Source organism: Lissotriton helveticus, chromosome 5_2 (assembly GCF_964261635.1).
Source record: "Lissotriton helveticus chromosome 5_2, aLisHel1.1, whole genome shotgun sequence".
In the NCBI taxonomy this organism is placed as follows: Eukaryota; Metazoa; Chordata; class Amphibia; order Caudata; family Salamandridae; genus Lissotriton; species Lissotriton helveticus.
The window spans coordinates 14,365,492-14,387,986 of record NC_136066.1 but is presented as its reverse complement, the minus strand read 5'-3'; the positions used below and the strand labels follow the sequence as shown (position 1 = coordinate 14,387,986).

The window sequence follows — 22,495 nt, the reverse complement described above, 5'->3', positions numbered from 1 at the left end:
CAGTGTCTTTGTATATAAGCTGCGTCTGGCAGCAGTGTCTTTGGATATAAGCTGCGTCTGGCAGCAGTGTCTTTGTATATAAGCTGCGTCTGGCAGCCGTGTCTTTGGATATACGCTGCGTCTGGCAGCAGTGTCTTTGGATATAAGCTGTGTCTGGCAGCAGTGTCTTTGGATATACGCTGCGTCTGGCTCCAGTGTCTTTGGATATAAGCTGTGTCTGGCAGCAGTGTCTTTGGATATAAGCTGTGTCTGGCAGCAGTGTCTTTGGATATACGCTGCGCCTGGCAGCAGTGTCTTTGGATATAAGCTGTGTCTGGCAGCAGTGTCTTTGGATATAAGCTGCGTCTGGCAGCAGTGTATTTGGATATAAGCTGTGTCTGGCAGCAGTGTCTTTGGATATAAGCTGCGTCTGGCAGCAGTGTCTTTAGATATAAGCTGCGTCTGGCAGCAGTGTCTTTGGATGTAAGCTGCGTCTGGCAGCAGTGTCTGGATGTAAACTTCGTCTGGCTGCAGTGTCTTTGGATATAAGCTGCGTCTGGCAGCAGTGTCTTTGGATATAAGCTGCGTCTGGCAGCAGTGTCTTTGGATATAAGCTGCGTCTGGCAGCAGTGTCTTTGGATATAAGCTGCGTCTGGCAGCAGTGTCTTTGGATATAAGCTGCGTCTTGCAGCAGTGTCTTTGGATATAAGCTGCGTCTGGCAGCAGTGTCTTTGGATATAAGCTGTGTCTGGCACCAGTGTCTTTGGATATAAGGTGCGTCTGGCAGCAGTGTCTTTGGATATAAGCTGCGTCTGGCAGCAGTGTCTTTGTATATAAGCTGCGTCTGGCAGCAGTGTCTGGATATAAGCTGCGTCTGGCTCCAGTGTCTTTGGATATTAGCTGCGTCTGGCAGCAGTGTCTTTGGATATAAGCTGCGTCTGGCAGCAGTGTCTTTGGATATAAGCTGCGTCTGGCAGCAGTGTCTTTGGATATAAGCTGCCTCTGGCAGCAGTGTCTTTGGATATAAGCTGCGTCTGGCAGCAGTGTCTTTGGATATAAGCTGCGTCTGGCAGCAGTGTCTTTGGATATACGCTGCGTCTGGCAGCAGTGTCTTTGGATATAAGCTGCGTCTGGCAGCAGTGTCTTTGTATATAAGCTGCGTCTGGCAGCAGTGTCTTTGGATATAAGCTGCGTCTGGCAGCAGTGTCTTTGGATATAAGCTGCGTCTGGCTCCAGTGTCTTTGGATATACGCTGCGTCTGGCTCCAGTGTCTTTGGATATACGCTGCGTCTGGCTCCAGTGTCTTTGGATATACGCTGCGTCTGGCTCCAGTGTCTTTGGATATACGCTGCGTCTGGCAGCAGTGTCTGGCTGCAGTGTCTTTGGATATAAGCTGCGTCTGGCAGCAGTGTCTTTGGGTATAAGCTGCGTCTGGCAGCAGTGTCTATGGATATACTCTGCGTCTGGCAGCAGTGTCTTTGGATATAAGCTGCGTCTGGCAGCAGTGTCTTTGTATATAAGCTGCGTCTGGCTGCAGTTTCTTTGGATATACGCTGCGTCTGGCAGCAGTGTCTTTGGGTATAAGCTGCGTCTGGCAGCAGTGTCTTTGGGTATAAGCTGCGTCTGGCTCCAGTGTCTTTGGATATAAGCTGCGTCTGGCAGCAGTGTCTTTGGATATAAGCTGCGTCTGTCAGCAGTGTCTTTGTATATAAGCTGCGTCTGGCAGCAGTGTCTTTGGATATAAGCTGCGTCTGGCAGCAGTGTCTTTGGATATAAGCTGCATCTGGCTCCAGTGTCTTTGGATATAAGCTGCGTCTGGCTCCAGTGTCTTTGGATATACGCTGCGTCTGGCAGCAGTGTCTTTGGATATACGCTGCGTCTGGCAGCAGTGTCTTTGGATATAAGTTGTCTGGCTGCAGTGTCTTTGGATATAAGCTGCGTCTGGCAGCAGTGTCTTTGGGTATAAGCTGCGTCTGGCAGCAGTGTCTATGGATATACTCTGCGTCTGGCAGCAGTGTCTTTGGATATAAGCTGCGTCTGGCAGCAGTGTCTTTGTATATAAGCTGCGTCTGGCTGCAGTTTCTTTGGATATACGCTGTGTCTGGCAGCAGTGTCTTTGGATATAAGCTGCGTCTGGCAGCAGTGTCTTTGGATATAAGCTGCGTCTGGCAGCAGTGTCTTTGGATATAAGCTGCGTCTGGCATCAGTGTCTTTGGATATAAGCTGCGTCTGGCAGCAGTGTCTTTGGATATAAGCTGAGTCTGGCAGCAGTGTCTGGATGTAAACTTCGTCTGGCTGCAGTGTCTTTGGATATAAGCTGTGTCTGGCACCAGTGTCTTTGGATATAAGCTGCGTCTGGCAGCAGTGTCTTTGGATATACTCTGCGTCTGGCAGCAGTGTCTTTGTATATAAGCTGCGTCTGGCAGCAGTGTCTGGATATAAGCTGCGTCTGGCTCCAGTGTCTTTGGATATTAGCTGCGTCTGGCAGCAGTGTCTTTGGATATAAGCTGCGTCTGGCAGCAGGGTCTTTGGATATAAGCTGCGTCTGGCAGCAGTGTCTTTGGATATAAGCTGCGTCTGGCAGCAGTGCCTTTGGATATAAGCTGCGTCTGGCTCCAGTGTCTTTGGATATAAGCTGCGTCTGGCTCCAGTGTCTTTGGATATAAGCTGCGTCTGGCTCCAGTGTCTTTGGATATACCCTGCGTCTGGCAGCAGTGTCTTTGGATATAAGCTGCGTCTGGCTCCAGTGTCTTTGGATATAAGCTGCGTCTGGCAGCAGTGTCTGGATATAAGCTGCGTCTGGCTCCAGTGTCTTTGGATATAAGCTGCGTCTGGCAGCAGTATCTTTGGATATAAGCTGCGTCTGGCAGCAGTGTCTTTGTATATAAGCTGCCTCTGGCAGCAGTGTCTTTGGATATAAGCTGTGTCTGGCAGCAGTGTCTTTGGATATAAGTTGTGTCTGGCTGCAGTGTCTTTGGATATATCCTGCATCTGGCAGCAGTGTCTTTGATATAAGCTGCGTCTGGCAGCAGTGTCTTTGGATATACGCTGCGTCTGGCTCCAGTGTCTTTGTATATACGCTGCGTCTGGCAGCAGTGTCTTTGGATATAAGCTGCGTCTGTCTCTAGTGTCTTTGGATATAAGCTGCGTCTGGCAGCAGTGTCTTTGGATATAAGCTGCGTCTGGCAGCAGTGTCTTTGGATATAAGCTGCGTCTGGCAGCAGTGTCTGTGGATATACGCTGCGTCTGGCTCCAGTGTCTTTGGATATAAGCTGCGTCTGGCTACAGTGTCTTTGGATATAAGCTGCGTCTGGCAGCAGTGTCTTTGGATATAAGCTGCGTCTGGCAGCAGTGTCTTTGGATATACGCTGCGTCTGGCAGCAGTGTCTTTGGATATAAGCTGCGTCTGGCAGCAGTGTCTTTGAATATAAGCTGCGTCTGGCAGCCGTGTCTTTGGATATACGCTGCGTCTGGCAGCAGTGTCTTTGGATATAAGCTGTGTCTGGCAGCAGTGTCTTTGGATATAAGCTGCGTCTGGCAGCAGTGTTTTTGAATATAAGCTGCTTCTGGATCCAGTGTCTTTGGATATACGCTGCGTCTGGCAGCAGTGTCTTTGGATATAAGCTGCGTCTCGCAGCAGTGTCTTTGGATATACGCTGTGTCTGGCTCCAGTGTCTTTGGATATACGCTGCGTCTGGCTCCAGTGTCTTTGGATATACGCTGCGTCTGGCAGCAGTGTCTTTGGATATAAGCTGCGTCTCGCAGCAGTGTCTTTGGATATACGCTGCGTCTGGCTCCAGTGTCTTTGGATATAAGCTGCGTCTGGCTGCAGTGTCTTTGGATATAAGCTGCGTCTGGCAGCAGTGTCTTTGGATATAAGCTGCGTCTGGCAGCAGTGTCTTTGGATATACGCTGCGTCTGGCAGCAGTGTCTTTGGATATAAGCTGCGTCTGGCAGCAGTGTCTTTGAATATAAGCTGCGTCTGGCAAACGTCTCTTTGGATATACGCTGCGTCTGGCAGCAGTGTCTTTGGATATAAGCTGTGTCTGGCAGCAGTGTCTTTGGATATACGCTGCGTCTGGCTCCAGTGTCTTTGGATACAAGCTGTGTCTGGCAGCAGTGTCTTTGGATATAAGCTGCGTCTGGCAGCAGTGTCTTTGGATATAAGCTGCGTCTGGCAGCAGTGTATTTGGATATAAGCTGTGTCTGGCAGCAGTGTCTTTGGATATAAGCTGCGTCTGGCAGCAGTATCTTTAGATATAAGCTGCGTCTGGCAGCAGTGTCTTTGGATGTAAGCTCCATCTGGCAGCAGTGTCTGGATGTAAACTTCGTCTGGCTGCAGTGTCTTTGGATATAAGCTGCGTCTGGCAGCAGTGTCTTTGGATATAAGCTGCGTCTGGCAGCAGTGTCTTTGGATATAAGCTGCGTCTGGCAGCAGTGTCTTTGGATATAAGCTGCGTCTGGCAGCAGTGTCTTTGGATATAAGCTGCGTCTGGCAGCAGTGTCTTTGGATATAAGCTGCGTCTGGCAGCAGTGTCTTTGGATATAAGCTGCGTCTGGCAGCAGTGTCTTTGGATATAAGCTGTGTCTGGCACCAGTGTCTTTGGATATAAGGTGCGTCTGGCAGCAGTGTCTTTGGATATAAGCTGCGTCTGGCAGCAGTGTCTTTGGATATAAGCTGCGTCTGGCAGCAGTGTCTTTGGATATAAGCTGTGTCTGGCACCAGTGTCTTTGGATATAAGCTGCGTCTGGCAGCAGTGTCTTTGGATATAAGCTGCGTCTGGCAGCAGTGTCTTTGGATATAAGCTGCGTCTGGCTCCAGTGTCTTTGGATATACGCTGCGTCTGGCAGCAGTGTCTTTGGATATAAGCTGTGTCTGGCACCAGTGTCTTTGGATATAAGCTGCGTCTGGCAGCAGTGTCTTTGGATATAAGCTGCGTCTGGCTCCAGTGTCTTTGGATATACGCTGCGTCTGGCAGCAGTGTCTTTGGATATAAGCTGCGTCTGGCAGCAGTGTCTTTGGATATACTCTGCGTCTGGCAGCAGTGTCTTTGTATATAAGCTGCGTCTGGCAGCAGTGTCTGGATATAAGCTGCGTCTGGCTCCAGTGTCTTTGGATATTAGCTGCGTCTGGCAGCAGTGTCTTTGGATATAAGCTGCGTCTGGCAGCAGGGTCTTTGGATATAAGCTGCGTCTGGCAGCAGTGTCTTTGGATATAAGCTGCGTCTGGCAGCAGTGTCTTTGGATATAAGCTGCGTCTGGCTCCAGTGTCTTTTGATATAAGCTGCGTCTGGCTCCAGTGTCTTTGGATATAAGCTGCGTCTGGCTCCAGTGTCTTTGGATATACCCTGCGTCTGGCAGCAGTGTCTTTGGATATAAGCTGCGTCTGGCAGCAGTGTCTGGATATAAGCTGCGTCTGGCTCCAGTGTCTTTGGATATAAGCTGCGTCTGGCAGCAGTATCTTTGGATATAAGCTGCGTCTGGCAGCAGTGTCTTTGTATATAAGCTGCGTCTGGCAGCAGTGTCTTTGGATATAAGCTGTGTCTGGCAGCAGTGTCTTTGGATATAAGTTGTGTCTGGCTGCAGTGTCTTTGGATATATCCTGCATCTGGCAGCAGTGTCTTTAATATAAGCTGCGTCTGGCAGCAGTGTCTTTGGATATACGCTGCGTCTGGCTCCAGTGTCTTTGTATATACGCTGCGTCTGGCAGCAGTGTCTTTGGATATAAGCTGCGTCTGTCTCTAGTGTCTTTGGATATAAGCTGCGTCTGGCAGCAGTGTCTTTGGATATAAGCTGCGTCTGGCAGCAGTGTCTTTGGATATAAGCTGCGTCTGGCAGCAGTGTCTTTGGATATACGCTGCGTCTGGCTCCAGTGTCTTTGGATATAAGCTGCGTCTGGCTGCAGTGTCTTTGGATATAAGCTGCGTCTGGCAGCAGTGTATTTGGATATAAGCTGCGTCTGGCAGCAGTATCTTTAGATATAAGCTGCGTCTGGCAGCAGTGTCTTTGGATGTAAGCTGCATCTGGCAGCAGTGTCTGGATGTAAACTTCGTCTGGCTGCAGTGTCTTTGGATATAAGCTGCGTCTGGCAGCAGTGTCTTTGGATATAAGCTGCGTCTGGCAGCATTGTCTTTGGATATAAGCTGCGTCTGGCAGCAGTGTCTTTGGATATAAGCTGCGTCTGGCAGCAGTGTCTTTGGATATAAGCTGCGTCTGGCAGCAGTGTCTTTGGATATAAGCTGCGTCTGGCAGCAGTGTCTTTGGATATAAGCTGCGTCTGGCAGCAGTGTCTTTGGATATAAGCTGTGTCTGGCACCAGTGTCTTTGGATATAAGGTGCGTCTGGCAGCAGTGTCTTTGGATATAAGCTGCGTCTGGCAGCAGTGTCTTTGGATATAAGCTGCGTCTGGCAGCAGTGTCTTTGGATATAAGCTGTGTCTGGCACCAGTGTCTTTGGATATAAGCTGCGTCTGGCAGCAGTGTCTTTAGATATAAGCTGCGTCTGGCAGCAGTGTCTTTGGATATAAGCTGCGTCTGGCTCCAGTGTCTTTGGATATACGCTGCGTCTGGCAGCAGTGTCTTTGGATATAAGCTGTGTCTGGCACCAGTGTCTTTGGATATAAGCTGCGTCTGGCAGCAGTGTCTTTGGATATAAGCTGCGTCTGGCTCCAGTGTCTTTGGATATACGCTGCGTCTGGCAGCAGTGTCTTTGGATATAAGCTGCGTCTGGCAGCAGTGTCTTTGGATATACTCTGCGTCTGGCAGCAGTGTCTTTGTATATAAGCTGCGTCTGGCAGCAGTGTCTGGATATAAGCTGCGTCTGGCTCCAGTGTCTTTGGATATTAGCTGCGTCTGGCAGCAGTGTCTTTGGATATAAGCTGCGTCTGGCAGCAGGGTCTTTGGATATAAGCTGCGTCTGGCAGCAGTGTCTTTGGATATAAGCTGCGTCTGGCAGCAGTGTCTTTGGATATAAGCTGCGTCTGGCTCCAGTGTCTTTTGATATAAGCTGCGTCTGGCTCCAGTGTCTTTGGATATAAGCTGCGTCTGGCTCCAGTGTCTTTGGATATACCCTGCGTCTGGCAGCAGTGTCTTTGGATATAAGCTGCGTCTGGCAGCAGTGTCTGGATATAAGCTGCGTCTGGCTCCAGTGTCTTTGGATATAAGCTGCGTCTGGCAGCAGTATCTTTGGATATAAGCTGCGTCTGGCAGCAGTATCTTTGGATATAAGCTGCGTCTGGCAGCAGTGTCTTTGGATATAAGCTGTGTCTGGCAGCAGTGTCTTTGGATATAAGTTGTGTCTGGCTGCAGTGTCTTTGGATATATCCTGCATCTGGCAGCAGTGTCTTTGATATAAGCTGCGTCTGGCAGCAGTGTCTTTGGATATACGCTGCGTCTGGCTCCAGTGTCTTTGTATATACGCTGCGTCTGGCAGCAGTGTCTTTGGATATAAGCTGCGTCTGTCTCTAGTGTCTTTGGATATAAGCTGCGTCTGGCAGCAGTGTCTTTGGATATAAGCTGCGTCTGGCAGCAGTGTCTTTGGATATAAGCTGCGTCTGGCAGCAGTGTCTTTGGATATACGCTGCGTCTGGCTCCAGTGTCTTTGGATATAAGCTGCGTCTGGCTGCAGTGTCTTTGGATATAAGCTGCGTCTGGCAGCAGTGTATTTGGATATAAGCTGCGTCTGGCAGCAGTGTCTTTGGATATACGCTGCGTCTGGCAGCAGTGTCTTTGGATATAAGCTGTGTCTGGCACCAGTGTCTTTGGATATAAGCTGCGTCTGGCAGCAGTGTCTTTGGATATAAGCTGCGTCTGGCAGCAGTGTCTTTGGATATAAGCTGCGTCTGGCTCCAGTGTCTTTGGATATACGCTGCGTCTGGCAGCAGTGTCTTTGGATATAAGCTGTGTCTGGCACCAGTGTCTTTGGATATAAGCTGCGTCTGGCAGCAGTGTCTTTGGATATAAGCTGCGTCTGGCTCCAGTGTCTTTGGATATACGCTGCGTCTGGCAGCAGTGTCTTTGGATATAAGCTGCGTCTGGCAGCAGTGTCTTTGGATATACTCTGCGTCTGGCAGCAGTGTCTTTGTATATAAGCTGCGTCTGGCAGCAGTGTCTGGATATAAGCTGCGTCTGGCTCCAGTGTCTTTGGATATTAGCTGCGTCTGGCAGCAGTGTCTTTGGATGTAAGCTGCATCTGGCAGCAGTGTCTGGATGTAAACTTCGTCTGGCTCCAGTGTCTTTTGATATAAGCTGCGTCTGGCTCCAGTGTCTTTGGATATAAGCTGCGTCTGGCTCCAGTGTCTTTGGATATACCCTGCGTCTGGCAGCAGTGTCTTTGGATATAAGCTGCGTCTGGCAGCAGTGTCTGGATATAAGCTGCGTCTGGCTCCAGTGTCTTTGGATATAAGCTGCGTCTGGCAGCAGTATCTTTGGATATAAGCTGCGTCTGGCAGCAGTGTCTTTGTATATAAGCTGCGTCTGGCAGCAGTGTCTTTGGATATAAGCTGTGTCTGGCAGCAGTGTCTTTGGATATAAGTTGTGTCTGGCTGCAGTGTCTTTGGATATATCCTGCATCTGGCAGCAGTGTCTTTGGATATACGCTGCGTCTGGCTCCAGTGTCTTTGTATATACGCTGCGTCTGGCAGCAGTGTCTTTGGATATAAGCTGCGTCTGTCTCTAGTGTCTTTGGATATAAGCTGCGTCTGGCAGCAGTGTCTTTGGATATAAGCTGCGTCTGGCAGCAGTGTCTTTGGATATAAGCTGCGTCTGGCAGCAGTGTCTTTGGATATACGCTGCGTCTGGCTCCAGTGTCTTTGGATATAAGCTGCGTCTGGCTGCAGTGTCTTTGGATATAAGCTGCGTCTGGCAGCAGTGTATTTGGATATAAGCTGCGTCTGGCAGCAGTATCTTTAGATATAAGCTGCGTCTGGCAGCAGTGTCTTTGGATGTAAGCTGCATCTGGCAGCAGTGTCTGGATGTAAACTTCGTCTGGCTGCAGTGTCTTTGGATATAAGCTGCGTCTGGCTCCAGTGTCTTTGGATATAAGCTGCGTCTGGCTCCAGTGTCTTTGGATATACCCTGCGTCTGGCAGCAGTGTCTTTGGATATAAGCTGCGTCTGGCAGCAGTGTCTGGATATAAGCTGCGTCTGGCAGCAGTGTCTTTGGATATAAGCTGTGTCTGGCACCAGTGTCTTTGGATATAAGGTGCGTCTGGCAGCAGTGTCTTTGGATATAAGCTGCGTCTGGCAGCAGTGTCTTTGGATATAAGCTGCGTCTGGCAGCAGTGTCTTTGGATATAAGCTGTGTCTGGCACCAGTGTCTTTGGATATAAGCTGCGTCTGGCAGCAGTGTCTTTAGATATAAGCTGCGTCTGGCAGCAGTGTCTTTGGATATAAGCTGCGTCTGGCTCCAGTGTCTTTGGATATACGCTGCGTCTGGCAGCAGTGTCTTTGGATATAAGCTGTGTCTGGCACCAGTGTCTTTGGATATAAGCTGCGTCTGGCAGCAGTGTCTTTGGATATAAGCTGCGTCTGGCTCCAGTGTCTTTGGATATACGCTGCGTCTGGCAGCAGTGTCTTTGGATATAAGCTGCGTCTGGCAGCAGTGTCTTTGGATATACTCTGCGTCTGGCAGCAGTGTCTTTGTATATAAGCTGCGTCTGGCAGCAGTGTCTGGATATAAGCTGCGTCTGGCTCCAGTGTCTTTGGATATTAGCTGCGTCTGGCAGCAGTGTCTTTGGATATAAGCTGCGTCTGGCAGCAGGGTCTTTGGATATAAGCTGCGTCTGGCAGCAGTGTCTTTGGATATAAGCTGCGTCTGGCAGCAGTGTCTTTGGATATAAGCTGCGTCTGGCTCCAGTGTCTTTTGATATAAGCTGCGTCTGGCTCCAGTGTCTTTGGATATAAGCTGCGTCTGGCTCCAGTGTCTTTGGATATACCCTGCGTCTGGCAGCAGTGTCTTTGGATATAAGCTGCGTCTGGCAGCAGTGTCTGGATATAAGCTGCGTCTGGCTCCAGTGTCTTTGGATATAAGCTGCGTCTGGCAGCAGTATCTTTGGATATAAGCTGCGTCTGGCAGCAGTGTCTTTGTATATAAGCTGCGTCTGGCAGCAGTGTCTTTGGATATAAGCTGTGTCTGGCAGCAGTGTCTTTGGATATAAGTTGTGTCTGGCTGCAGTGTCTTTGGATATATCCTGCATCTGGCAGCAGTGTCTTTGATATAAGCTGCGTCTGGCAGCAGTGTCTTTGGATATACGCTGCGTCTGGCTCCAGTGTCTTTGTATATACGCTGCGTCTGGCAGCAGTGTCTTTGGATATAAGCTGCGTCTGTCTCTAGTGTCTTTGGATATAAGCTGCGTCTGGCAGCAGTGTCTTTGGATATAAGCTGCGTCTGGCAGCAGTGTCTTTGGATATAAGCTGCGTCTGGCAGCAGTGTCTTTGGATATACGCTGCGTCTGGCTCCAGTGTCTTTGGATATAAGCTGCGTCTGGCTGCAGTGTCTTTGGATATAAGCTGCGTCTGGCAGCAGTGTATTTGGATATAAGCTGCGTCTGGCAGCAGTGTCTTTGGATATACGCTGCGTCTGGCAGCAGTGTCTTTGGATATAAGCTGCGTCTGGCAGCAGTGTCTTTGAATATAAGCTGCGTCTGGCAGCCGTGTCTTTGGATATACGCTGCGTCTGGCAGCAGTGTCTTTGGATATAAGCTGTGTCTGGCAGCAGTGTCTTTGGATATAAGCTGCGTCTGGCAGCAGTGTCTTTGAATATAAGCTGCGTCTGGCTCCAGTGTCTTTGGATATACGCTGCGTCTGCAGCAGTGTCTTTGGATATAAGCTGCGTCTCGCAGCAGTGTCTTTGGATATACGCTGCGTCTGGCTCCAGTGTCTTTGGATATACGCTGCGTCTGGCTCCAGTGTCTTTGGATATACGCTGCGTCTGGCAGCAGTGTCTTTGGATATAAGCTGCGTCTCGCAGCAGTGTCTTTGGATATACGCTGCGTCTGGCTCCAGTGTCTTTGGATATAAGCTGCGTCTGGCTGCAGTGTCTTTGGATATAAGCTGCGTCTGGCAGCAGTGTCTTTGGATATAAGCTGCGTCTGGCAGCAGTGTCTTTGGATATACGCTGCGTCTGGCAGCAGTGTCTTTGGATATAAGCTGCGTCTGGCAGCAGTGTCTTTGAATATAAGCTACGTCTGGCAGCCGTCTCTTTGGATATACGCTGCGTCTGGCAGCAGTGTCTTTGGATATAAGCTGTGTCTGGCAGCAGTGTCTTTGGATGTACGCTGCGTCTGGCTCCAGTGTCTTTGGATATAAGCTGTGTCTGGCAGCAGTGTCTTTGGATATAAGCTGTGTCTGGCAGCAGTGTCTTTGGATATACGCTGCGCCTGGCAGCAGTGTCTTTGGATATAAGCTGCGTCTGGCAGCAGTGTCTTTGGATATAAGCTGCGTCTGGCAGCAGTGTATTTGGATATAAGCTGCGTCTGGCAGCAGTGTCTTTGGATATAAGCTGCGTCTGGCAGCAGTGTCTTTAGATATAAGCTGCGTCTGGCAGCAGTGTCTTTGGATGTAAGCTGCATCTGGCAGCAGTGTCTGGATGTAAACTTCGTCTGGCTGCAGTGTCTTTGGATATAAGCTGCGTCTGGCAGCAGTGTCTTTGGATATAAGCTGCGTCTGGCAGCAGTGTCTTTGGATATAAGCTGCGTCTGGCAGCAGTGTCTTTGGATATAAGCTGCGTCTGGCAGCAGTGTCTTTGGATATAAGCTGCGTCTGGCAGCAGTGTCTTTGGATATAAGCTGCGTCTGGCAGCAGTGTCTTTGGATATAAGCTGTGTCTGGCACCAGTGTCTTTGGATATAAGGTGCGTCTGGCAGCAGTGTCTTTGGATATAAGCTGCGTCTGGCAGCAGTGTCTTTGTATATAAGCTGAGTCTGGCAGCAGTGTCTGGATATAAGCTGCGTCTGGCCCCAGTGTCTTTGGATATTAGCTGCGTCTGGCAGCAGTGTCTTTGGATATAAGCTGCGTCTGGCAGCAGTGTTTTTGGATATAAGCTGCGTCTGGCAGCAGTGTCTTTGGATATAAGCTGCGTCTGGCAGCAGTGTCTTTGGATATAAGCTGCGTCTGGCAGCAGTGTCTTTGGATATAAGCTGCGTCTGGCAGCAGTGTCTTTGGATATACACTGCGTCTCGCAGCAGTGTCTTTGGATATAAGCTGCGTCTCGCAGCAGTGTCTTTGGATATAAGCTGCGTCTGGCAGCAGTGTCTTTGGATATAAGCTGCGTCTGGCTCCAGTGTCTTTGGGTATAAGCTGCGTCTGGCTCCAGTGTCTTTGGATATACGCTGCGTCTGGCAGCAGTGTCTTTGGATATACGCTGCGTCTGGCAGCAGTGTCTTTGGATATAAGTTGTGTCTGGCTGCAGTGTCTTTGGATATAAGCTGCGTCTGGCAGCAGTGTCTTTGGGTATAAGCTGCGTCTGGCAGCAGTGTCTATGGATATACTCTGCGTCTGGCAGCAGTGTCTTTGGATATAAGCTGCGTCTGGCAGCAGTGTCTTTGTATATAAGCTGCGTCTGGCTGCAGTTTCTTTGGATATACGCTGTGTCTGGCAGCAGTGTCTTTGGATATAAGCTGCGTCTGGCAGCAGTGTCTTTGGATATAAGCTGCGTCTGTCAGCAGTGTCTTTGGATATAAGCTGCGTCTGGCAGCAGTGTCTTTGGATATAAGCTGCGTCTGGCAGCAGTGTCTTTGGATATAAGCTGCGTCTGGCTCCAGTGTCTTTGGATATAAGCTGCGTCTGGCTCCAGTGTCTTTGGATATACGCTGCGTCAGGCAGCAGTGTCTTTGGATATACGCTGCGTCTGGCAGCAGTGTCTTTGGATATAAGTTGTGTCTGGCTGCAGTGTCTTTGGATATAAGCTGCGTCTGGCAGCAGTGTCTTTGGGTATAAGCTGCGTCTGGCAGCAGTGTCTATGGATATACTCTGCGTCTGGCAGCAGTGTCTTTGGATATAAGCTGCGTCTGGCAGCAGTGTCTTTGTATATAAGCTGCGTCTGGCTGCAGTTTCTTTGGATATACGCTGTGTCTGGCAGCAGTGTCTTTGGATATAAGCTGCGTCTGGCAGCAGTGTCTTTGGATATAAGCTGCGTCTGGCAGCAGTGTCTTTGGATATAAGCTGCGTCTGGCAGCAGTGTCTTTGGATATAAGCTGCGTCTGGCAGCAGTGTCTTTGGATATAAGCTGCGTCTGGCAGCAGTGTCTGGATGTAAACTTCGTCTGGCTGCAGTGTCTTTGGATATAAGCTGTGTCTGGCACCAGTGTCTTTGGATATAAGCTGCGTCTGGCAGTAGTGTCTTTGGATATAAGCTGCGTCTGGCAGTAGTGTCTTTGGGTATAAGCTGCGTCTGGCTCCAGTGTCTTTGGATATACGCTGCGTCTGGCAGCAGTGTCTTTGGATATAAGCTGCGTCTGGCAGCAGTGTCTTTGGATATACTCTGCGTCTGGCAGCAGTGTCTTTGTATATAAGCTGCGTCTGGCAGCAGTGTCTGGATATAAGCTGCGTCTGGCTCCAGTGTCTTTGGATATAAGCTGCGTCTGGCAGCAGTGTCTTTGGATATAAGCTGCGTCTGGCAGCAGTGTCTTTGGATATAAGCTGCGTCTGGCAGCAGTGTCTTTGGATATAAGCTGCGTCTGGCTCCAGTGTCTTTGGATATAAGCTGCGTCTGGCAGCAGTGTCTTTGTATATAAGCTGCGTCTGGCTCCAGTGTCTTTGGATATAAGCTGCGTCTGGCTCCAGTGTCTTTGGATATAAGCTGCGTCTGGCAGCAGTGTCTTTGGATATAAGCTGCGTCTGGCAGCAGTGTCTGGATATAAGCTGCGTCTGTCTCCAGTGTCTTTGGATATAAGCTGCGTCTGGCAGCAGTGTCTTTGGATATAAGCTGCGTCTGGCTCCAGTGTCTTTGGATATAAGCTGCGTCTGGCAGCAGTGTCTTTGGATATAAGTTGTGTCTGGCAGCAGAGAAAGGAAAAGACAGACAAATGATGGACGGAATGCAGAACAACTCAAAACATTCCCGCGCAGTCTAGAGATTTGGTTAAGCTGTGTTTGGCAGCAGTGTCTTTGGATATACGCTGCGTCTGGCAGCAGTGTCTTTGTATATACGCTGCGTCTGGCAGCAGTGTCTTTGGATATAAGCTGCGTCTGTCTCCAGTGTCTTTGGATATAAGCTGCGTCTGGCAGCAGTGTCTTTGGATATAAGCTGCGTCTGGCAGCAGTGTCTTTGGATATAAGCTGCGTCTGGCAGCAGTGTCTTTGGATATACGCTGCGTCTGGCAGCAGTGTCTTTGGATATAAGCTGCGTCTGGCAGCAGTGTCTTTGAATATAAGCTGCGTCTGGCAGCAGTGTCTTTGGATATAAGCTGCGTCTGGCAGCAGTGTCTTTGGATATAAGCTGCGTCTGGCTCCAGTGTCTTTGGATATTAGCTGCGTCTGGCAGCAGTGTCTTTGGATATAAGTTGCGTCTGGCAGCAGTGTCTTTGGATGTAAGCTGCGTCTGGCAGCAGTGTCTTTGGATATAAGCTGCGTCTGGCAGTAGTGTCTTTGGATATAAGCTGCGTCTGGCAGCAGTGTCTTTGGATATAAGCTGCGTCTGGCAGCAGTGTCTTTGGATGTAAGCTGCGTCTTTCAGCAGTGTCTTTGGATATAAGCAGCGTCTGGCAGCAGTGTCTTTGGATATAAGCTGCGTCTGGCAGCAGTGTCTTTGGATATAAGCTGCGTCTGGCAGCAGTGTCTTTGGATACAAGGTGCTTCTGGCTCCAGTGTCTTTGATATAAGCTGCGTCTGGCAGCAGTGTCTTTGGATATACGCTGCGTCTGGCTCCAGTGTCTTTGTATATACGCTGCGTCTGGCAGCAGTGTCTTTGGATATAAGCTGCGTCTGTCTCCAGTGTCTTTGGATATAAGCTGCGTCTGGCAGCAGTGTCTTTGGATATAAGCTGCGTCTGTCTCCAGTGTCTTTGGATATACGCTGCGTCTGGCAGCAGTGTCTTTGGATATAAGCTGCGTCTGGCAGCAGTGTCTTTGGATATAAGCTGTGTTTGGCAGCAGTGTCTTTGGATATACGCTGCGTCTGGCAGCAGTGTCTTTGGATATGAGCTGCGTCTGGCAGCAGTGTCTTTGGATATAAGCTGCGTCTGGCAGCAGTGTCTTTGGATATAAGCTGCGTCTGGCTCCAGTGTCTTTGGATATAAGCTGCGTCTGGCTCCAGTGTCTTTGGATATAAGCTGCGTCTGGCTCCAGTGTCTTTGGGTATACGCTGCGTCTGGCAGCAGTGTCTTTGGGTATAAGCTGCGTCTGGCTCCAGTGTCTTTGGATATAAGCTGCGTCTGGCTCCAGTGTCTTTGGGTATAAGCTGCGTCTGGCAGCAGTGTCTTTGGATATAAGCTGCGTCTGGCAGCAGTGTCTTTGGATATAAGTTGCGTCTGGCTCCAGTGTCTTTGGATATAAGCTGCGTCTGGCAGCAGTGTCTTTGGATATAAGCTGCGTCTGGCTCCAGTGTCTTTGGATATAAGCTGCGTCTGGCAGCAGTGTCTTTGGATATAAGTTGTGTCTGGCAGCAGAGAAAGGAAAAGACAGACAAATGATGGACGGAATGCAGAACAACTCAAAACATTCCCGCGCAGTCTAGAGATTTGGTTAAGCTGTGTTTGGCAGCAGTGTCTTTGGATATACGCTGCGTCTGGCAGCAGTGTCTTTGGATATGAGCTGCGTCTGGCAGCAGTGTCTTTGGATATAAGCTGCGTCTGGCTCCAGTGTCTTTGGATATAAGCTGCGTCTGGCTCCAGTGTCTTTGGGTATAAGCTGCGTCTGGCAGCAGTGTCTTTGGATATACGCTGCGTCTGGCAGCAGTGTCTTTGGATATAAGCTGCGTCTGGCTCCAGTGTCTTTGGATATAAGCTGCGTTCGGCTTCAGTGTCTTTGGATATAAGCTGCGTCTGGCAGCAGTGTCTTTGGATATACGCTGCGTCTGGCTCCAGTGTCTTTGGATATACGCTGCGTCTGGCAGCAGTGTCTTTGGATATAAGCTGCGTCTGTCTCCAGTGTCTTTGGATATAAGCTGCGTCTGGCAGCAGTGTCTTTGGATATAAGCTGCGTCTGGCAGCAGTGTCTTTGGATATACGCTGCGTCTGGCAGCAGTGTCTTTGGATACAAGGTGCTTCTGGCTCCAGTGTCTTTGATATAAGCTGCGTCTGGCAGCAGTGTCTTTGGATATAAGCTGCGTCTGTCTCCAGTGTCTTTGGATATAAGCTGCGTCTGGCAGCAGTGTCTTTGGATATACGCTGCGTCTGGCTCCAGTGTCTTTGTATATACGCTGCGTCTGGCAGCAGTGTCTTTGGATATAAGCTGCGTCTGTCTCCAGTGTCTTTGGATATAAGCTGCGTCTGGCAGCAGTGTCTTTGGATATAAGCTGCGTCTGTCTCCAGTGTCTTTGGATATATGTTGCGTCTGGCTCCAGTGTCTTTGGATATAAGCTGCGTCTGGCAGCAGTGTCTTTGGATATAAGCTGCGTCTGTCTCCAGTGTCTTTGGATATAAGCTGCGTCTGGCAGCAGTGTCTTTGGATATAAGCTGCGTCTGTCTCCAGTGTCTTTGGATATAAGTTGCGTCTGGCTCCAGTGTCTTTGGATATAAGCTGCGTCTGGCAGCAGTGTCTTTGGATATAAGCTGCGTCTGGCAGCAGTGTCTTTGGATATAAGTTGCGTCTGGCAGCAGTGTCTTTGGATATAAGCTGCGTCTGGCAGCAGTGTGTTCGGATATAAGCTGCGTCTGGCAGCAGTGTGTTCGGATATAAGCTGCGTCTGGCAGCAGTGTCTTTGGATATAAGTTGCGTCTGGCTCCAGTGTCTTTGGATATAAGCTGCGTCTGGCAGCAGTGTCTTTGGATATAAGCTGCGTCTGGCTCCAGTGTCTTTGGATATAAGCTGCGTCTGGCAGCAGTGTCTTTGGATATAAGTTGTGTCTGGCAGCAGAGAAAGGAAAAGACAGACAAATGATGGACGGAATGCAGAACAACTCAAAACATTCCCGCGCAGTCTAGAGATTTTGGTTAAATCCATCATTCTTCTGCTCACCAAGCCACCCCAGTTCAGACATGGCGATATGCAAATCAGTCTTGACCCTGTGCCTCATGGGAACAGTCGAGCCGAACTGCTAAGCCAGGTCCTCCCTGGACTGGAAACAAAGATCCTGGGACCGGTTTGTGGGTAACACCCTTCATAAGCCAGGCTAGCGTGAATCCAGTGGCAAAGTGAGCAAGGGACCCACGTCTGGGCATACCCGGCGCATTTGTTTGCGTAGTAGCTTTTCATGAGCAGCGGTTCACCTTTCTTCCCACACTGTTTTTTCTGCCATATCAGTCATAGGAGGCGTAGAGGCTGCATTAGTTCGACCCACAGTGCGTCCTTGGCATGTACAGGAATAGCACTCCGAGTTCCTGCGGATGATGATCCGCTGTCTGCTGGGTTTGCAAAGAAAGAAAAGACCATCCCGAGAGCATCTTATGTCGAAGGACCGCCCTTTGCACCCAGCTGTGCTGTGCCTTGGACCCAAAAGGGCTCCTCTGGGGCCCTGAGAAATCGCTCTACCAATTTATTTATTGTTGGTATTTTCATGGCAGACGTGGGCATTGGTGCATACTTTCACCAGGCAGACGTGGGCATTGGTGCATACTTTCACCAGGCAGACGTGGGCATTGGTGCATACTTTCACCAGGCAGACGTGGGCATTGGTGCATACTTTCACCAGGCAGACGTGGGCATTGGTCCATACTGTCACCAGGCAGACGTGGGCATTGGTGCATACTTTCACCAGGCAGACGTGGGCATTGGTGCATACTTTCACCAGGCAGACGTGGGCATTGGTGCATACTGTCACCAGGCAGACGTGGGCATTGGTCCATACTGTCACCAGGCAGACGTGGGCATTGGTCCATACTGTCACCAGGCAGACGTGGGCATCGGTGCATACTGTCACCAGGCAGACGTGGGCATCGGTGCATACTGTCACCAGGCAGACGTGGGCATTGGTGCATACTTTCAGCAGGCAGACGTGGGCATTGGTGCATACTTTCACCAGGCAGACGTGGGCATTGGTCCATACTGTCACCAGGCAGACGTGGGCATTGGTGCATACTTTCAGCAGGCCCTAATACATTGATACACAAGTCCACAGTGAGGTCCATTTCACGTGCTCGGTCCAGCAGCTCTTCCTCAGAAGGACATTTCTTTGGTTTTGAGTCACAAGGTAAGGAACCTGTGCTTGAAGTATCCATCAGAAGGACAAGTTACTTCCCTTCGGTACCGCTCTTTCGAGTGGACACTCTGTCTCACTGCAGGTTCGTCACAGCCTGCCACTTCCTGAGCCCCAAGGTAGGGTGACACGTGGCCTGCTGAGATTCAATCTGTCAGCTTTGCTCTGCGTCTGAAAGCACAGAAAGGAATATTAATTAAACTGATGGCAAGCAGGAGTAGTGCCTTCATGCAGATTTGTGTTGTTGTGTCCAGTGACGAGTTGATGTCACGATGGGGTTTGGTGGAGCCCAAGCCATCATGCAAGAACTTTGCAAGAGTTTCCCAATCCAGTCTGAGAGCTGGAGAGCCTCACAAGCTGAGGACCTGCAAATATAAATAGAGTTTCCAGCAGAAAGAGTGTTACCAAAGGTAGCTTTCTTGTCTATTCCTGGTTGTTTCATAATGAAAGGGGAGGATTTTGGAGTGACAACTTTGGTGTCTGACGTTAAGTGCATTCGGAAAGTTACCAAATGTGTTGTTTTTGTTTTCCAGGCCTCCCTCAACAGCCAAGTCTGTCTCGAACCCCGGACAGGACTCCTCCCTGCAAATGACCTGTAAGGGAGAGGGGACCTCTCCGGCCGCCTCGGGCACTGTCCGCCTGGCCAGGAGCCGCCCTGCGATGCTCAGCGTGGGTAGGTACTTCAGACTCGTCTCCTGGTGGGTGGTCTGTGGAGGCACAGCCCTACCAGTAGCTCTTGAACTATGCGTGCAATCATCCTTTTATTTGTACCCTCTGTAATGACTGCTTCCCTCTCACTTAAGAGGTTCTATACTCACACTCCCCACTTCCCCAACACTCACTCTCACCACCAGAGCACATGAGGAGGGAGGCGAAGCAGTGGTGATTGGCTCTAAGGACAGAGGTGGTCGCTACACTGCTAGGAAAGCCTCAGCAGCTAGCAGCAGAAACAGTGGGCAGCTCCCACTCCAGCACCACTCACACTCAGTGCCATGCAGGGGAAGAAGTGTGAGGTTCTCACAGACCGCACCACCCCAAGGAAGAGGCGAGGAGCTCCCAAACACATCACCACCCAGAGAAAGAGGCGAGGAGCTCCCAAACACATCACCACCCAGAGAAAGAGGCGAGGAGCTCCCAAACACATCACCACCCAGAGAAAGAGGCGAGGAGCTCCCAAACACATCACCACCCAGAGAAAGAGGCGAGGAGCTCCCAAACACATCACCACCCCAAGAACGAGGCGAGGAGCTCCCAAACACATCACCACCCAGAGAAAGAGGCGAGGAGCTCCCAAACACATCACCACCCCAAGAGAGAGGCGAGGAGCTCCCAAACACATCACCACCCCAAGAGAGAGGCGAGGAGCTCCCAAACACATCACCACCCAGAGGAATAGCAAAGAACTCCCTCACTCATCACCACCCAGAGAAAGAGGCGAGGAGCTCCCAAACACATCACCACCCCAAGAGAGAGGCGAGGAGCTCCCAAACACATCACCACCCCAAGAGAGAGGCGAGGAGCTCCCAAACACATCACCACCCAGAGAAACAGCAAAGAACTCCCTCACTCATCACCACCCAGAGGACGTGAGACTTAAGTACGCCCTGCTGGCGCTCCGCTACATTCCGCTTGCCTCTCGCCTCTTTCAATTGATTTATTTTACTTGTGTCATGTTTTAGAACTTTGTTTTGATATTGCTGTATTTTAAAAAAAATCATGGCTGCTTAAAGACCTTCGTTCCTACCGATAGCCTGTACACCAGCTGCTCAGTCCTTAGTCTTCAGTGAGTGCCGACCCCGGTCCGTCCGTCTGTTGTGCCGATTGAACGGAGGGCGGACACATCACCACCATTCTCTGCCTCACTTCCGCCTGCAATTTACATCCGATTGGGTCGCGGTCTAGTCGTCCACCGGAATTAACTTTAAAACGCCCGATGGTGCGGACGTGCGCAGCGGGCGTGCCGCTGGCGCGCCAAAGGCAAGCCCGTCTGCGCCTGTTTGTGCCTGAACGGGACCAGGGGCCAGCCATCATGCCCAAATTTTCTCTTACTCCTCACAAGAATGAAAACTCCTGCCCTCTGGGAACTACTCTCTCAATCCCCTTACTAATATTAGACTCACTAAACAAGGAATCATGGAATCAAGGGCCTCCTTCCCTGAAATTACCATTCTCCCCCATCCCACAATCACTACCCAAAGACAGACCAGACACACTGACTCTGAACTAACCATCTTCTACCTCAACACCCTTTTTTTGCTTTCAGCTTGACATATTCAACCTTCTGGATTCAATCCACCCTGACACCCTATTCCTAACGGAAACTTGGCTGTCACAGGACTCAGCCCCAGACATTCCAGCAGCCCTCCCGAACAATTATATCCTACAGGCAAATCTCACACCAGGGAATGTAGGAGGGGGAGCAGCGGCCATTGTTCGCCAAGATCTAAAATTCACAAACTCAATCCCACTTGATCTACCTTCGGTAGACCGTTTAGTCCTGAAGCTGGAGTCGGTCTCGACCCCTTTAATTTGTGTGCCTCTGTATAGACTACCCAAGAATAAGTCCTTGTTTCCTCACTCCCTGACTGAACAGTTGGCTCAGCTAATTACCAACAATGCAAACATTTTGCTGATCAGTGATTTTAATTATTGGGCCAACGACACACGGCGGACCCCGTGCCAAAAACGGAACGATCTTCTTAGTGTGTTAAACCTTACTCCGCAAATCACTACGGCAACACATAAGGGACACTCGTTGGACCAGGTGTGTACAGCTAACATTACATCATCTGCACTGACTGTCTCTCCCTGCATTTGGTCTGATCACTCCTTAATTCCGTTTACTATCAACGAAATTGCTATAATAAAATCCCTAAGTCTAAAAAGATCAGTAGCTAGGAATTGGAACAACATGAATAGAACCCATTTCCATGTCACCGTAGCAAATACAGTCCCCACCCACCAGACGTCAATTATTTCAAGTGAGAAGAATCTCCCAGCACGGCTCGCTGCGGCCAGCAATGAACACGCCTCACATAAGAACAATCCGATCAGCAAGACGCCACGAGGCACACGGATGGTTCCCTCCTGACTTACAAAGCCAAAAGCTAGCACTTCGTCAATCCGAAAGGAAATGGAGAACTAGCTATTCTTTAGACAATAAAAGAGAGCTATTTGATCCAACTGAAGGAGTATAAAAAGTCAATGTCTTCAGCTAAGGCTGTCTACTTCTCTCGTGTGCTCTACCAACAGGTCTAAAGAAATATTTGCCATTGTGAACGAATCACCCAGTCCTGACAGTTACATTAAAATCTACACCCAGCCGAGCCTTTTGTAACTCCTTCAATTCGTTCTTTATTGACAAAATTGTCAGAATAAAAGCCAGTATTCCCCGCTGCCCTCCTGCTGCGGGATTACCCTCAATGCTGGAAAATGCGTGCTCCCTTGAACAGTTCTCAGCAAGAGACAGACATTTTTGAATCTTCTGTCTAAAGTAAAGTTGGGATCACCTACCAACAGTTGCCCGCCACAAAGTCTTGGCACTTCTTAATGACTCTAGCACAGGGCTGTGTTCCAAGAGCTTTTAAAGAAGCAACAGTTGTCCCCCTGCTAAAAAAATCAGGTGCGGATCCTGGGACCTTGACTAACTATCGGCCCATTTCCCTGCTCCCTTATTTGGCCAAAATATTGGAATCTCATGTGGCCAAATGTCTCTGCTTTCATTGAGCAGTCTGATTACCTCGATCCTAACCAAGCGGGGTTCCGCCCAGCCCATTCTACCGAGGCAGTAATACTCACTGTACTGGATACACTTCGAATGGAAGCCGATAAGAGCTCCCCCCAGGCCTTGGTGCTGCTGGACTTGTCCGCGGCATTTGACACAGTCAACCATGGCACCCTGATCGACTGTGTCAGGGCAGCCGGTATCAAGGGGGTGACGTTCAGCTGGGTTGAGTCATTTCTCTAGGAACGTACTCAGTCAGAGCGTCTCTCCCAGTTCTCTGCACCTAAAATGGCAACGACATGTGGAGTTCCTCAGGGCTCCTCGTTGTCTCCTCACTTATTCGGTATTCGGTATCAAAACTTTTATTCGGTTATCACATAGAGCCATAAAAAGTACATAAATACAATTGCAATACATATTTAAATCACAATGTTTTGAAACAGATAAAAACTATTAAGCATTTAAAAGCATTTAGTAAAAAAATGATTGTTAAAACTGGTGTACA

The 22,495-nt window shown here is 49.7% G+C and overlaps 1 protein-coding gene across 2 annotated transcripts in view; it reads left to right on the top strand.

The window, feature by feature from the left end:
* EEIG1 (estrogen-induced osteoclastogenesis regulator 1) overlaps nt 1-22,495 on the top strand; it is a 379,290-nt gene that overhangs the window by 238,781 nt on the left and 118,014 nt on the right. For both annotated transcript variants that reach the window (XM_078646674.1, XM_078646675.1), the window contains one exon: nt 18,800-18,939. In XM_078646674.1, coding sequence (XP_078502800.1) covers nt 18,800-18,939 — 140 coding nt within the window. The remainder of the gene's footprint in view (nt 1-18,799; nt 18,940-22,495) is intronic.